Genomic DNA, 13,317 nt, shown 5'->3' with positions numbered 1-13,317 from the left:
TGCCTGTGTCAAAAGAAAACCTGTGTTAACAAAGATTTGACATTGTAAATACACAAGATGGCCAAAGGGCAATGGGAGAGTTTGCTTAGGATCACACTATAGGTTGCTGGCGTTATCAAGTGCAAAATCCAGACTTCTGAAGACCATTTTATTGCAGTACTTACCAGTTGTGCTTGAGTGTACATTTTGAACACAAGTGGAATAAACTTGTGTTGGTATAGTTGTTCTTCAGCCCTGAGCCATATTGTTTACTTTCCACATCTTGTTTTTACTATGGAATTCTGAGTGTAGGCCTGAACTATGGATTTATAGCATCATTAACTGTTTTATCTTGGAATGGGAGGGGATCTGTTTAAGTTATAGTGTACTCTGTAATGGACTATGAGTGTAGTTAGGTAATAACTGTAAGAAATTTGAGATTAAAAGCTAGTCTTTATTAATAAATAGAGATGTTTTACTTAGGGCTTTGTAAGTTTAATGTTCTTTTATTGTTCTGGTTGTTTTGGATTACTGTTTCTTGACTGCATTCCAATAATATAATACAGATTTCTCTTGATGTATCTGAATGGTCTTTATGATAAATTCTGTATTCATTACACAAGGTTGTTGTGAATGATTTCTTTATGAAGCAATTTACAGAGAAATCATAGTGCAATTTTAAATAGTAGTGGCTAATTCAGACTTGACCCTTTCAGATGAAGTGCTTTAAAGTGTATCCTAATTTAATCCCTTAGATTCAGTTAAGCCACCTTAGAAGGTGTTAAGAGTAATATAATTGGAAGACGTCTAGCAAGAATTACTCTTTAAGTAAGCCTGAAATTCTGAAAAAAACCTATTTCTATCAAATAGAGTTATGTTGTAAATATACTCAAACCTTTCTTCTACAAAGCGGTGAGTAAATGCATCTACTGTATTTTGTTTCAGATGGTTAGCTCTTTTCCTGTCTCTGAAAGCATCCTACAGGCTCCATCACATGCGCTCCTGGATGGAGACAGAAGAGGAGAAAGAGCAGGGGTCGTGTTTTCTGAGGAACAGGGATTTCTTACTTGATGTAAATTTCCCACTGTCTTTCCCTAACTTGCACAGCTGCACTTTGCTGCAGGTAAGCAAAATTTCTGTGGTGTAGAGGCAGTAGCAAATCCTCATGAGTGAGAAATGTTGAAAACCTTTCTATCCTTATAAAATAGGAAAAACAAACTTGGAAATGGGATGATTTTTTTGTTTGCTTTATTAGATACAGTTAATAGACTTCAGAGTGCTGAACAGAAAAATAGTTTAACTGCTGTCTCCCTCCCATGTGGTGAAACATTTCAAAACTTGTTCTAATAAGTAAATCAGTTGAATTAGAAGACTTTAAAATATTACTGGAGCAACAGAACTAAACTAGTGATTTGTCAGGAATGGATTCTACATGTAAGCCTAAAGTTTTGTAATGTTTTCTACGTGTAGGGTGCTCATTTTCTGACTGAAACTACTCTTGTCAAACTCAGTACATGATTGCAGCAACTGGGAAAAATAGAGAAGACTGGCAGTGTTTGAGAGTTGGTGGATAGGCATTATAGTGGTGTTTTTCTACTTTGAAATTTGCTTCTGCTGCTGTCTGGTAGACTCCAGATGTATTCAACTTACTGTGTAATGCAAGATCGTTTTTGCTAATCTCTTGCCTGGGATGTGTGTGAAGATTTTGTCTTTTTATGACTAAATTGCATTTGATTTCCTGAGTTAGGTTATAGCTCCATTGATTCAGTTCACTGGGAAGCAAGTTCACGAAAGTGCTAGCATAGAGGCAGGAAAGCATCTAGGGCAGTTAGCAGATATGCAGTAAAAAAAGTCTTTTCTGAAACAGTGAGATTGTGCCAAATTTCTCTAGGGAATATTGCTTCTGCTCATGAGTCTGGAAGGGGAAAGGAGATAGCCAGAATTCAATTGAATATTGTGCAGAGGAAGTTGAAATTGAAGACGCATAAGCAGTAGGAAACCAACCTTGGACTTGGTGTCATGTTTTGCAGCGTTAACAGCAAAGCCAACAAAATGAGTCCGCCTAGTTATCAAACAAAGAACAAGCCAACTGAGTATGTATGCCAGTTAACTCTGGCTGTGCTGGTGTTTCAATTCTGCATTTCCATATCTAGCTTCATAAAATGTCTATGCTATATGGATTTGCTTTCAGTTGGTTTTTTGAGATTACATTCAGCTGTTTCTGTAGTGAATGTGTGATGCTTACCTCTGAGACTATACTGTAGCTCTGTCCTCTCGTTGGTGTGGTTAAGGAAGATTTGTGTGATGTCATAAGTGTGGCAGCCTAACAGTAAGTAAGTAGAAGGATGGTAGAAGTTGTGTGCACTTACAGAAGATAGCATTCATTTTACGTATGTAGAAAGGCAGTCTAGATCCTTAAGTTGGGACAGTGTGTATAAATATCAAAATAAAAGCCATTAAATTTTGTAAAGGACAGAAGATAAAGATTACAGATACTAAATACAAGACACAGACTATGCATGTGTAGGTTTTTATTATTAATATATTAACAAGTAAATGTAAAGCATTTGGATAGACTGCAAACCCTCCTATACCACAACCTGGTGAGATTTAGACATGAATTTGGTTTCTCCAAATAATTTCTGTTCTTTGAAGATGTCATTACTTGTGTCTCAGGGAGTCCCAGCGCTGTGACTATGTGTAACTAATCATTGTTGTAATACATTCTACACAGAAAACAGCCAGCTGAGGAGCAGAGTTCATCAGCGTGTGCAATACTGTGCATTTGTGATAACCCCACTAAATCTAAAGGAAGCGTAGCCCTAAAGTTATGACAGTTTCCCTAGAACTGTCTTCTAACCTGCCTGTTAGACAAATTGCCACCTGAAGTCACTTCAAAATAAGCTATGTTTGCAGACTTTTGTTTGTACAGCTTACATTTAGAACACCTTAAAAAAAGGGGGAAGTAGATAGCACAAAACCAAAAGGAGAGTTGAAAAAATTGCCCTTAACGTGCCTGTCTTCTAGTACCACACATTATCATGAGTGAAAATGAACTAACTCTTTTAAAGTTAGTATGAACTAACTCTTCTCAGTTTAAGAAACTTTTAATGTAAAATTCTCCAAGACTTCCCCTAAGGCTTCATAAGATAGTAACGTGTAGGGAGTGAGAAGGGTGAGAAAAGAGGAAATAGGAAGTGGTATAAATCTGGAAAGGCTTTTCTTAACTGCTCAGATCAGCATTTCCGATGTAAGAGACAAACTAAGTACAAAAAGACCCACATTTGTTTTTAATGGATATTTCTGAAATTGAGGTAACATCTGTCTAAAGATAGTATGAGTTTCGTCATGTAAACACAGAAATCCCTCTCAGTGTGAGGAATCTTCATTCCCATTGCTTAGCACCTCCATACCATGTGTATTAACTTGTATACACTGAATTAATATAAAATCTGTTCTGTTCAGATGAACTTGTCTCTCCTTTGCTTTCCTAATTTCTTTTAAGAAATTAGGAATGTTAATGAGCTTAAGATGCTGGTAGCATGCCCCACATTTATGTTTGCAATATATGAGAGCCTCTTTCAACAGTTTCTTTGGATTGCATAGTTGTAGTAGATGTTTACATTCTTGTTTTTTAACAATCCTCCACTTTGGTTCTTGGCTTTGTTGTACTAAGGTATGTGATCCATTTCAGAGCTGTGGCTGTGTTCAGTTCTGTAACCTTACCCACTCTTTTCCATGTATGACTGATGGGAAGCTGGTTTCCACTGTCCCGGTTATATCTGGTGACTGCTCTATTCATGAATACTTAGCAGCTGCATATGTCGGAATTCAGAGGGATGTTTCTTATGTGACCTGCTCATAATTTGTATACAGGAATCTGGTGCTCAAAGCCAGATAATTGCCTAGATACAAGTATTTTTCTCATATTTTGAATACCTTCTCGGAAGTTTTCCTTTATGTTTCTTCCTGGGTGCTTCAAAATTGGACCAAAGCCATCTTTCATGGGTCTTTGATATTGTTTTCCAAAAGAGAATTAAGTAACAAAGTTGCATTGGTTTGGAATTACAGTTCGTTAACTTCCTCTCTATCTGTTTCTTGTATTCTCACTTTCCAGGAAATAGTTACCAAACCCTTCTAGTGACCAGGGTCACAATCAGTATGCCAGTGCTTTCTGTCATTAGATTTACTGGAAAGCTCTTGTGACTGCATGCAATGCTGATTCTTCTTCATAAATCATCTGTACCCCAGTGTGGGGTCCAGCAGTGAGGAAGAGAGGGACTTAGAGCTAAAGCAGTTGTTCTGAGTCTGTCTAGTAGCCTGCTGTTGCTGGGAGTTGGTTCAGTCTTCCCCTTGGACTCTTGCTGTCATTTTTTTACTCCCAGCTATTGAATCCTGCCTGTGCTGATGTGAGCATGCATTATTACATCCTTGTATGAGCCAACTGTAGTAAACTTTATATTTTCATGTCTGTTGAATTTATTTTATTAGATGCGTTGCTAAATAGACTTCTGGAGGTGTGTAACAGGAGACAAAACTAGCATAAGATGTAGCACAAATATACCATGGGGAAGGACTCGGTGTTTTTAGCAGCAGTTGTGGTGATTTATTGTCACTGTTTGTGGTCCTCAGTGTTCAATTCTGTTGTCCACAGCCACATACTCCCAGCCTTGTGATTCCCACTCTATTGTTTCAGCACACCACCTGTCTTACCAGGTGATGAAACACATCACAAAACTCACTTGGAGTGGAAAGGCAGCAGTTCGTTTTCATCTTGATCAGCATCTTAATGAGTACAGACAGCTAGGCCAACAAGCAGGGGCTCTGGAGGGACAAGAATAAACATGTGAAACAGTTGTTGCTTAAGCCAGTGTTACTGATAAAGAATTGCCAGCCAAGTAAGAGCCTGTTTTTGGGATCACTTCACATTATCCAATGTGGCCCAAGCTTAGACCTGTGATTTTTAGCACTGCTGATTATCAGTGAAAGGTTATTGTCAGCTCTTTCTGCTCTCACCTTTTATATAGAGGAGCAGATGTTCAGAGAGTATGAACTTTATTTTTGTCAGCTCCAGACCGTGAGTCACGCTGGCAGCAGCTGAAGGATACACTTTCATACTAGGCTTGACTGTAGCATGTATGTACAGTAGACTATTTTTCTCACTTGTCAGCAGGTTCCAAATGATACATGCTAGCTGTCTACATCTTGCCCAGTGAATCTACATGTGGAAATAAAAAGGGCCCAGAATGCATTATCCATAGTAGACTCCTACTGTGGATGTGTTCTAGCATTTTTTGACACATGTAGGAATGTGTATATCCAGTGAATGACATGGTATACAAGGTGTCTGCCTCTATCATATACCCAAAACTTCAAACACTGGGATTTCAGAATATTGGGAGACTCTGTAAAGTAGAAGTAGCATGCAATTAATTTTGGTGCATTAGGAACTGGGAAAGAACAATGCCAAAGTTTTAGATCCTGTTTACCCTTTACTTAAGTGAACTGCTAGAATTTCCAGGAGGGCACATTGTGTGATCCTATGGCAGTGAGATGCTTAAAGCTTCTAAAATTATTGCTTGTTACCTATTGTATGCAGAATAATGGTCTGCATACTATAGGAAACAATTAAATGTAATAATATATAACTGTTGGTCTCTATGAATTCAGGAAGAGCCAGAATAAAAACTAAGTGGCAAAAATGGCTTAGTCTATAAGCAATTTATTTCACTGATGCAAATATTTACAGTAAAAAAGGAAATGTAACTGACATAAGCAAAGAAAATCTAATTTTTTTGTTATTTTGCTGTGTACAGTTGAGCATCTTCAAAGAGCTCTCTTTAAATTGCATCCACTTCGGAGTTAGTATATTTTTCTGTATCAAAAGGACAGTGACACAATTGTGGCAAATTCCAGATTTTACACATGGTTGTGTTCATGTATGTGAGTAACCATGTGAGCACCTTGAAAGTCTTCAGAATAAAATTTAGAGCCCTTTTGCACAGGAAAGAAAGAAAGAAAAGGTTGGACAATATTTAAGTCTAAAGGTACCAGTCCAGCCACATTTAGATTATTTTTTTTTTCCTAGGAAATTTCATTTTGATTCAGAACAGATAAAAGAGTAGCTAGAAAACAGCTTGAGGGTCAAACCTACTAGAAGATTCCTGTACTTCCTTCACTAGAAAAGCTAAGGTCAAAAGGTTCAAAAAAACGAAAAACTTGTTTCTGATTCTAGTTGAGCGTAAAGACAAGTATTGATAGGAGCTATTCTGATTTCAACCATTTCAGGATTTGAGTCTTCTGGTAATCACACAAAAATCCTATACATTGTCACTGCAAAAGACATGTAGAGTTTTTTTTTTTTCAAAGAGAAATATGTAGTGAATGTCCTTTGTCTTTCTCATGGGTGAGTACAAAATTTAAGTGGAATATTTCTTTATAGATGCTGTAACTTCTTAATCTTAATTTTGTTTTCAGAACCTTGTGTTCAGCAGCCACTGTAAAGCAGTTACTGGCTATTCAGACCATGTCATATATAGAAGGAAATCAGCTACCTCATGTGTACGATGCTGCCAGGTGACTGAGCTGCCGTCCTTCCTGTGCATAGCCAGTCCACGGGTAAGTCCAAGTTAAGTTGTAAATTATGTATTTTCTATTGTGTTTTCAATCTTGTTAGAGTTGTGTCTTAGGAAAAGAATGATCTATTACTTTCTTTTGGTTTGGTAAAATTGTTGTGAGGATATCCTTTAGCTACTGTATTCAATAGTGGGTTTTTTTCATAGGGGAAGTGGCTGTAATGTGTACTGAAGAGAAAAGGAAAGTTGTACAATGCACCTAACAGGAGTTGTTCTGAGATACAGAGATTTCACTTTCTCTCCTAATACCAAAAGCAGTAACGTTATAGAAGAGATTGTTAAGTAAATCATTCTCCAATAATCCAAGGGGGAGATTTAGGTATGATGTGAGCAGAATGAGGTGATTGACTGGTCAACTCTGATGGCAGAAGTGGGCAGAGGTGCAGTGCTTTTTTGGAAAGGATGTTTGCTTTCTCTCATTGTGTAAGCTTATGCTCCAGGAAGGAAACACCAACTAAGGATTACTCAAGTTGGCATTTTTCTAAGTCTTTTGCATGTGAAGTGGTACTGCTTGTGGTTGTCCATCATCTAGTAAGAGAAGTTTGAAATTAATTTAGCTGAAGTTTCCTGGGCTGACACAAGAGACCTTCGTAAGTCTATGGCTGTTGTATTCCATGTTGTTGAAAGTTGACAAAGCTGGACAAAATGTATTATTACCACGAGATCATCCAGACGTTGTATTCTTCAGTCACTATTGAAGTTACTACTGTAGGCATCATCAAATGATGTGCGGTTATGCTTTTGCATCTGGAGATGAGTAGGACGATGAGCTTATTGCCTACATGCTGCTGCTCAAGCTGAATTCATCTGTGCCAGCAGCTCAGAGGCCAGGAATCCAACTGAACTGCTCAAAGTCGCATATCAGTTCCCAGTTACAACATACTGCCTGGTTTGAGAACAAGAGGTTATTCTGAAACTAAATTGTGAAACCCAGTTGGCCTTCAAATTCCTTTGATGTGCCAGTCTTTGTAACTAAATTTGCATCATGGACGAAGAATATGTTGAATTCTTCAAGCAGGAAGGGAGGAGAGGAGCTTAGAAGGCTACATACGAAGGGGAGGGAAAAGGTGAGGAGAGATCGTATCTGACATTATTCTAATGAATAAAAGTTACGTACTTTGGCTTGGCTGGTATATAAAAATTATTAAATGTAGACATGGGATTTTGCTCCTAGGAATATAAAGACTTAATTTTATGCTTGTTAGAAACTTTTAGCAGGAATGTAGAAGACCTGGAGCAGCAGAAAGAGCACATACATTCTCAGAAACTATAGCCTTCTGTTGTAGTTTGACCTGTGATGAATTTTGGGAAGTTAATGGAGCGAATGATAGAAATAGGAGTGCATGTTCGTGCAGCAGGTTGGAGTGGGGGTCAGTATTTTCTTTCTATGCAAGCAGTTTTCCTAATTACAGACAGATCTCAGTCACAAAAAAGGTAATTTGGAGGATGAATCTTGTGTGCTCATTAAGAAACTAATTCATTCCTTTTCAAGTATTATTGTTTGGTTTAGTTTCAGTCGATCTCTGCCACTCTGGCATATTGTGGTGAGAAGTAATTTTGGGCATCTCACAATGTCTGTAAGGTTTACTTTGCATAGAGATAAACACAGAAGGCACTCTACAATTGCCCGAACTAAATTAAGTTATTTAAGGTGGCAGTGCATTCATATATCACTAACATTATATTTTTGATGTGTTTCTGAACCATGAGTCTTGCAATCAATCAGTTTGACAATAATGCGTTGACATAGGAAGGTTTAGTATACTAAGGACTATCTTACCCTTTGTTATGAGTAAGACCACACCAAAAAAAAATCTATGGGGGAAAAAAAACTTTAAAAAACTGCACCACAACAAAAAAGGATAGGGAGGAGAGTGAACAAGCTTGAAAGAAAGGTTTTTTTGATCTGTTACAGAAATGTGTTGTTTTTTCTTTTAAGGCCATGTAAAAGATACAGGACTCTACTCTAGAAATGTGTCTGCATTTAATAGTCTCATGTCCTCAGATGTCTGTAGGTGTTACACAGGTTACATGGGAAGATTAATTCTTGTTAACGTAGAAATTGCACTGAGGCGCATAGAGTTTGTATGGAGATTGTCTCCTACTACCTCTTCCTTTAGGTGAGGCATTACTGAAATGTAGCTTGTAGAATCTTATGCAGTGACTTTGTTTTTCTTGTGAAAATCCTGGTGTATGAATCTCCATGTTGATTTCAGTAGATAAGGCATGTTTCTGTGTCAAAAATTAGTCTGCTCTGTTTTGTGTGTAGTGGCTGCCTGCCCTAGGACTGTCCTGAAAATCAATGTGGCAAGTTGTCTGGGCTTGAAAGAGTACTTGTTCTAATCTATTCAGTGTAGAAATACGAACTGAAATATGATGGTGAATAGTGCCTCTTCAAGAACCTAAGTCTGTACCATCATCTGCAGTATACAGCAGTATTCAGGTGACAGAATTTGCCTGCATTTTGAATTTTTTGCATTTTGAGAGAGGTTTTGCCCTCTCTCACAAAGGTCAGAGCTATGCTTTGACTGCAAGTGGCAGTACAAGACAGCAGCAGTTTTAGGTGGTGGAAATGTATACAGAGTCTTAACACAGTTCCTTTCACTTTGCAGTTTCGTGTGGCTGTGTGTATAGACCCATAAGCATGCCTGGTTTAAAAATAGCTCTCAACATCTTGCAAAACAATGGTTTTACTGTTACTGCAAATATTTTGTATGCTTTTTTGTTNCCCCCAATCTGGACTGTCATTGTGCTCATGAATTTGTTTAAACAATTGTTTGGCCCTTGCAAAGAGAAGTCTCTGTAAGATTAATTTATTCCTATGAGAAGAGCTCCTGTAGAACAGGTTTGGATCACAGGTTTCCACATGGAAAACCTTTTTTAATACCTATTGCTTTGAGTTAGCTCAAAGATAAATGTTCAGGGATGTACAGCCAGCATCTAAGGTACCAGGCAGTCCTGAGGTATGGGTTGCCCCCTCCACCCTACACTTCTAATGTGCAACATTTAAAACTGGTGATATTTAAACTATTTATTGCTTATAATTTAGTTAAGCTGTTAAAATGTTTTCATTTGCATGATATGATGTTATATATTATTCTCAATACGTAGCAGTTATGTCATACTAGAGTAAACTGCATCAAAAATTTAAACCCTCTTCAAATACATAGATTTTCATCTGCAATAAAAAGATGGTTCTTTTATTATGTTTGATGTTTCTGTTGTTCCATTATCACACTAATTCCTACCCCTACTTAATTCTACACAAACTCCACTGCCTACTGTTCATGATCAAACTCTACAGTCTCCTGTACTGTTTTTCCTATGCAGCCCCACTGCCTTTTTTCAAATATTAAAACTTTCACAAGATTGATTTCCTTAGTTCATTTTCATTTGTTACACTGCGTTTCCTAGTCCCATAAGGAATGTCATTTTGCGCACTGTTAGGATTCGTGACAATGTTTTTAATGATTTCACATGGAAGATTTTTTTCATTGTACTTCTGAAATAAAAGCAAAAATGTCTTCTAGAGTAGTGATAAATTTGCTTCTTTTATTGGTGAAGAAATTGTCACAGCATTTCGAATTTCTTTGTTACAAGTCTGTGCTGTAAGGTTAATTGTCTAATAGTAAAATTTTAGTTTCATTTCTGTGTGAGTTTACAACACATTATTAAGTCTCTAGATAGTATGTAAAAGTTTCTACTAGCTTCCTTTTGTAAACTTGGTTATAAATAGATTATGGAAATACACCAGAATGTCGGCCCAAAACAGACTTATGTTCAGAACAGATAGAAGTTGGTAATCTGCAGGGTTTGGGTGGTTTTTTGTGGTTTTTTTTGAGAGATTCTTCAGCTAGATAGTGAATTGTTCTGCTTTTTTTTGTGTGAAAGTGTTGCAATTGTGTTTACTTTGGATCATATGATTTAACTCTTGGTGAAGTACCTGAAGAAAAACCCAGCAGAGCAGTCTGTCCTGCTATGTACCATGGCTCAGTTTCACCTCTGGTTGTTGTCCCTTACCATGGTAAGGGTGACATAAGAGAAAGCTGTAGATTGTACAAAGCACAGCCTTGTCTGCTGGACAGACTTTACTGGAGGACCTTACAGCCACTGGAATACAGCTGTTTGGCTAATGTGGACCTTTCATTCTGTACAGATTTGGGTGGATGGGACAGAACAGAGGGAGTTAAACTGGTGGAGTCATTCCAGAATGGCTCACATGGCATGAAATTACAGTTCCTGTGTTTGTAACACTGGTCTGTCCAGCTGGGTTTTATATACTGAAACAGTTAATAGGGCATAGGATTCATAGAATGCCACAAGAAAAAGAGCACTTCTGTTCAAAGCAGCTGTAAAGCCCAAGAAATGTGCTGTTCCAAAACAGAGGTGTTTTCCCATTTGTTTTTTTCCTTTCTAATTTCTTTTAAGGATATGTAAATCCCATCTTGGCTAGTGAGATAAATATTTGAATGTGAAGGACAAAACTAAAAAGAAACAAATAAATAAAAGAAATATTGGCAGAAAGAGAGGTGCAGCTTTGCACTTAGTTGTGTAACAATTGGCACAGTTTATTAACAGGCAAGTGTTCTGTACCTGTTTTTTCATATGGTGTTTTTTGTGGTGTGGAGAGATGTTGCATCTTTGCTTGTTTTAAGCCCAGCCAAAGATTGTATTTTTATCTGTACATTTCAGTAATGATTTGATTTCTAAAATTTGATCCAGTGTTAAGGTACCTGAACTGGGGATTTGGGGATGAGGGGAAATCTGAACAAGAGTATTGATTATTATTATTTCACTTGCAGGTAACAGCTGTGCCACTGGAGTTCTACTGCAATGACCGAAGTGCAGAATACGAGCGCAGGGCACTAAGGGAAGGAGGAAGTCTTGAAGCAAAGCAGTGTGTACTCCATGGATCCCCTGAGCTAGCAGCTGACTGGCTGAAGCAATGCTCCCAATTCTTCCCAGAGCATCCAGGAGGGCTGTTAGGGATCAGGCCTCAGAACGGCTGGTCTTTTATCAGGATACCAGGTAAATTTGGAGGTTTTCATGGAACAGATGAGATAAATAAGGACATCTGCTCTTTGGGGGTAATTTATGCTTGGTTATGCTAAGCTTATGGGTTTTTTGAGGGTTTGGGGATGGCTGTTTGTTTTCCCTTCTGAGTGAAAGTTAGCCCTGATATCTTACAATATCTTACAATAGACTGTGATTTTGCATCCTCTATCTGAAGTAAAGATGTCGCTGGATACCGGAGAAGTCTAATACAAACTTTTCTTTTAATGCTTAGAAGCATCTCTTTGCAGCCCTCTAAATGACTGTAAAGAGACAGACTTGCTTACTAGACTTGCACAGCCTGTTCTCACAACCAAATACTTTTTTGGGGTTGGAAATAGGAAGGTTGCAGGAGAAGTTACAGTCATACCTTGCCTCCTAGTGTGTTGGAAGATACTCATATTGTCCTAAGAGATCTTCACTGGTCTACCTAGTGAAAAGATTAAAATTACTTGTAGCAGTCTCCCTTGAGAAGGATGGATTTGAGGACCAAGGTCACAAGAAATTGTCTGGAAAACAAGTCATGAGGGATTTACTGAATTTCAGTTGCAATAAAGAAGACGTATTCATATTTCTTGGTAAAGTGGGAAAAAGTATGAGTGTACCAGTAAAGTAAATGTACTTAATTTTTTCCTAGAATTAAACTTAAGTAATCCAAGATCTCCTAGAGTTTGATTGCCGAGTACTGCAGTGACTTGCATTGGCCGGACATGCTCTAGCTGTCGGAAGATGGTCCTGAGCAGTGAGCAGAGTTCTGCACAAAGTACTAGAGATCTGACAGATAGCCAAGAGGAAAAACAGCTTACACTGCCAGATGTGAAGTTATTCCCAGACCCTTTTGGGTCAAGGATGTTTGGCAGGGGAAGTTAGTACAGTAAATGGAAAATGGCCTTTTGCTTGCTACAGTCCAGTTTAAGAAGGTACCTCGTAAGTGGAGTTATTTGAAGCTCATGCATGTTTGTATCGATGTAATGGATGAACCATTTTTCGTGAGTTTGCATTAGATTAATAGTCAGTGGTAGTCGATGACTTTATAGTTTCTTCAGAAATTCTTTTAATCATTTTGTTAATTATTTGAAAACAGGAAATTAATCTCTATAGCAGGAAAAAGGGAAATATTGAAGGAATAAATTAAGGGAGAAGGCATGGAGAGAGAAATGAAGAAAAGTAACCAGTGCAGAATAGATACAGGGCTGCATTCTCTTGAAAAGACTTCCATTTTAAGCTGATGACCTTGTTACCAGCAAAAATTTTTAGAGGAATAAAGAGGGGATACAAGAAGCTTACAGGAGTGAGTGAATAGGTGCAAGGTTAGGCAAATTCTTGTCAAAGTACAAGTGAATTTGGTTGAGAAGGTGGTTGGGATGAGTGTGTTATGTAAAGCAAGCTTAATTTGGGAAGTGTTGTTGCTAACGGTGGGTTGAAAAAGTAGTTTTGTACAACTGTGTTTTAATTAGGTGGAAAGTAGCATTCAAATCCAAACTTACTCTGAGAAGAGAGGGCACAAACCACGGCACAAACACAACGGGACATCTGTGTTTATACGTGCAGAAGTAGGCACAGTTGCGTTACAGAAAGTGACTGATGTGCTGAAGGAGCTGTTTGCAAGGCTAAAGTCTAACAAGTGTCAATTGGAATGGTAGCTGTGAAG

General features: G+C 37.9%; 1 protein-coding gene across 2 annotated transcripts in view; it reads left to right on the top strand.

The window, feature by feature from the left end:
• The window catches only part of INO80 (INO80 complex subunit), a 68,612-nt gene that overhangs the window by 34,747 nt on the left and 20,548 nt on the right, over positions 1 to 13,317 (top strand). For both annotated transcript variants that reach the window (XM_027887650.1, XM_027887660.1), the window contains exons 24-26: positions 925 to 1,102; positions 6,457 to 6,597; positions 11,417 to 11,642. In XM_027887650.1, the coding sequence (XP_027743451.1) occupies positions 925 to 1,102; positions 6,457 to 6,597; positions 11,417 to 11,642 (545 nt within the window). The remainder of the gene's footprint in view (positions 1 to 924; positions 1,103 to 6,456; positions 6,598 to 11,416; positions 11,643 to 13,317) is intronic.

This window comes from Empidonax traillii, unplaced genomic scaffold (assembly GCF_003031625.1).
Source record: "Empidonax traillii isolate 1590-97213 ecotype Southwest subspecies unplaced genomic scaffold, ASM303162v1 scaffold11:size2795301, whole genome shotgun sequence".
Lineage (NCBI taxonomy): Eukaryota > Metazoa > Chordata > Aves > Passeriformes > Tyrannidae > Empidonax > Empidonax traillii.
Note: the sequence above shows the minus strand (reverse complement) of the source record. Positions and strands in the feature narration are given on the sequence as shown.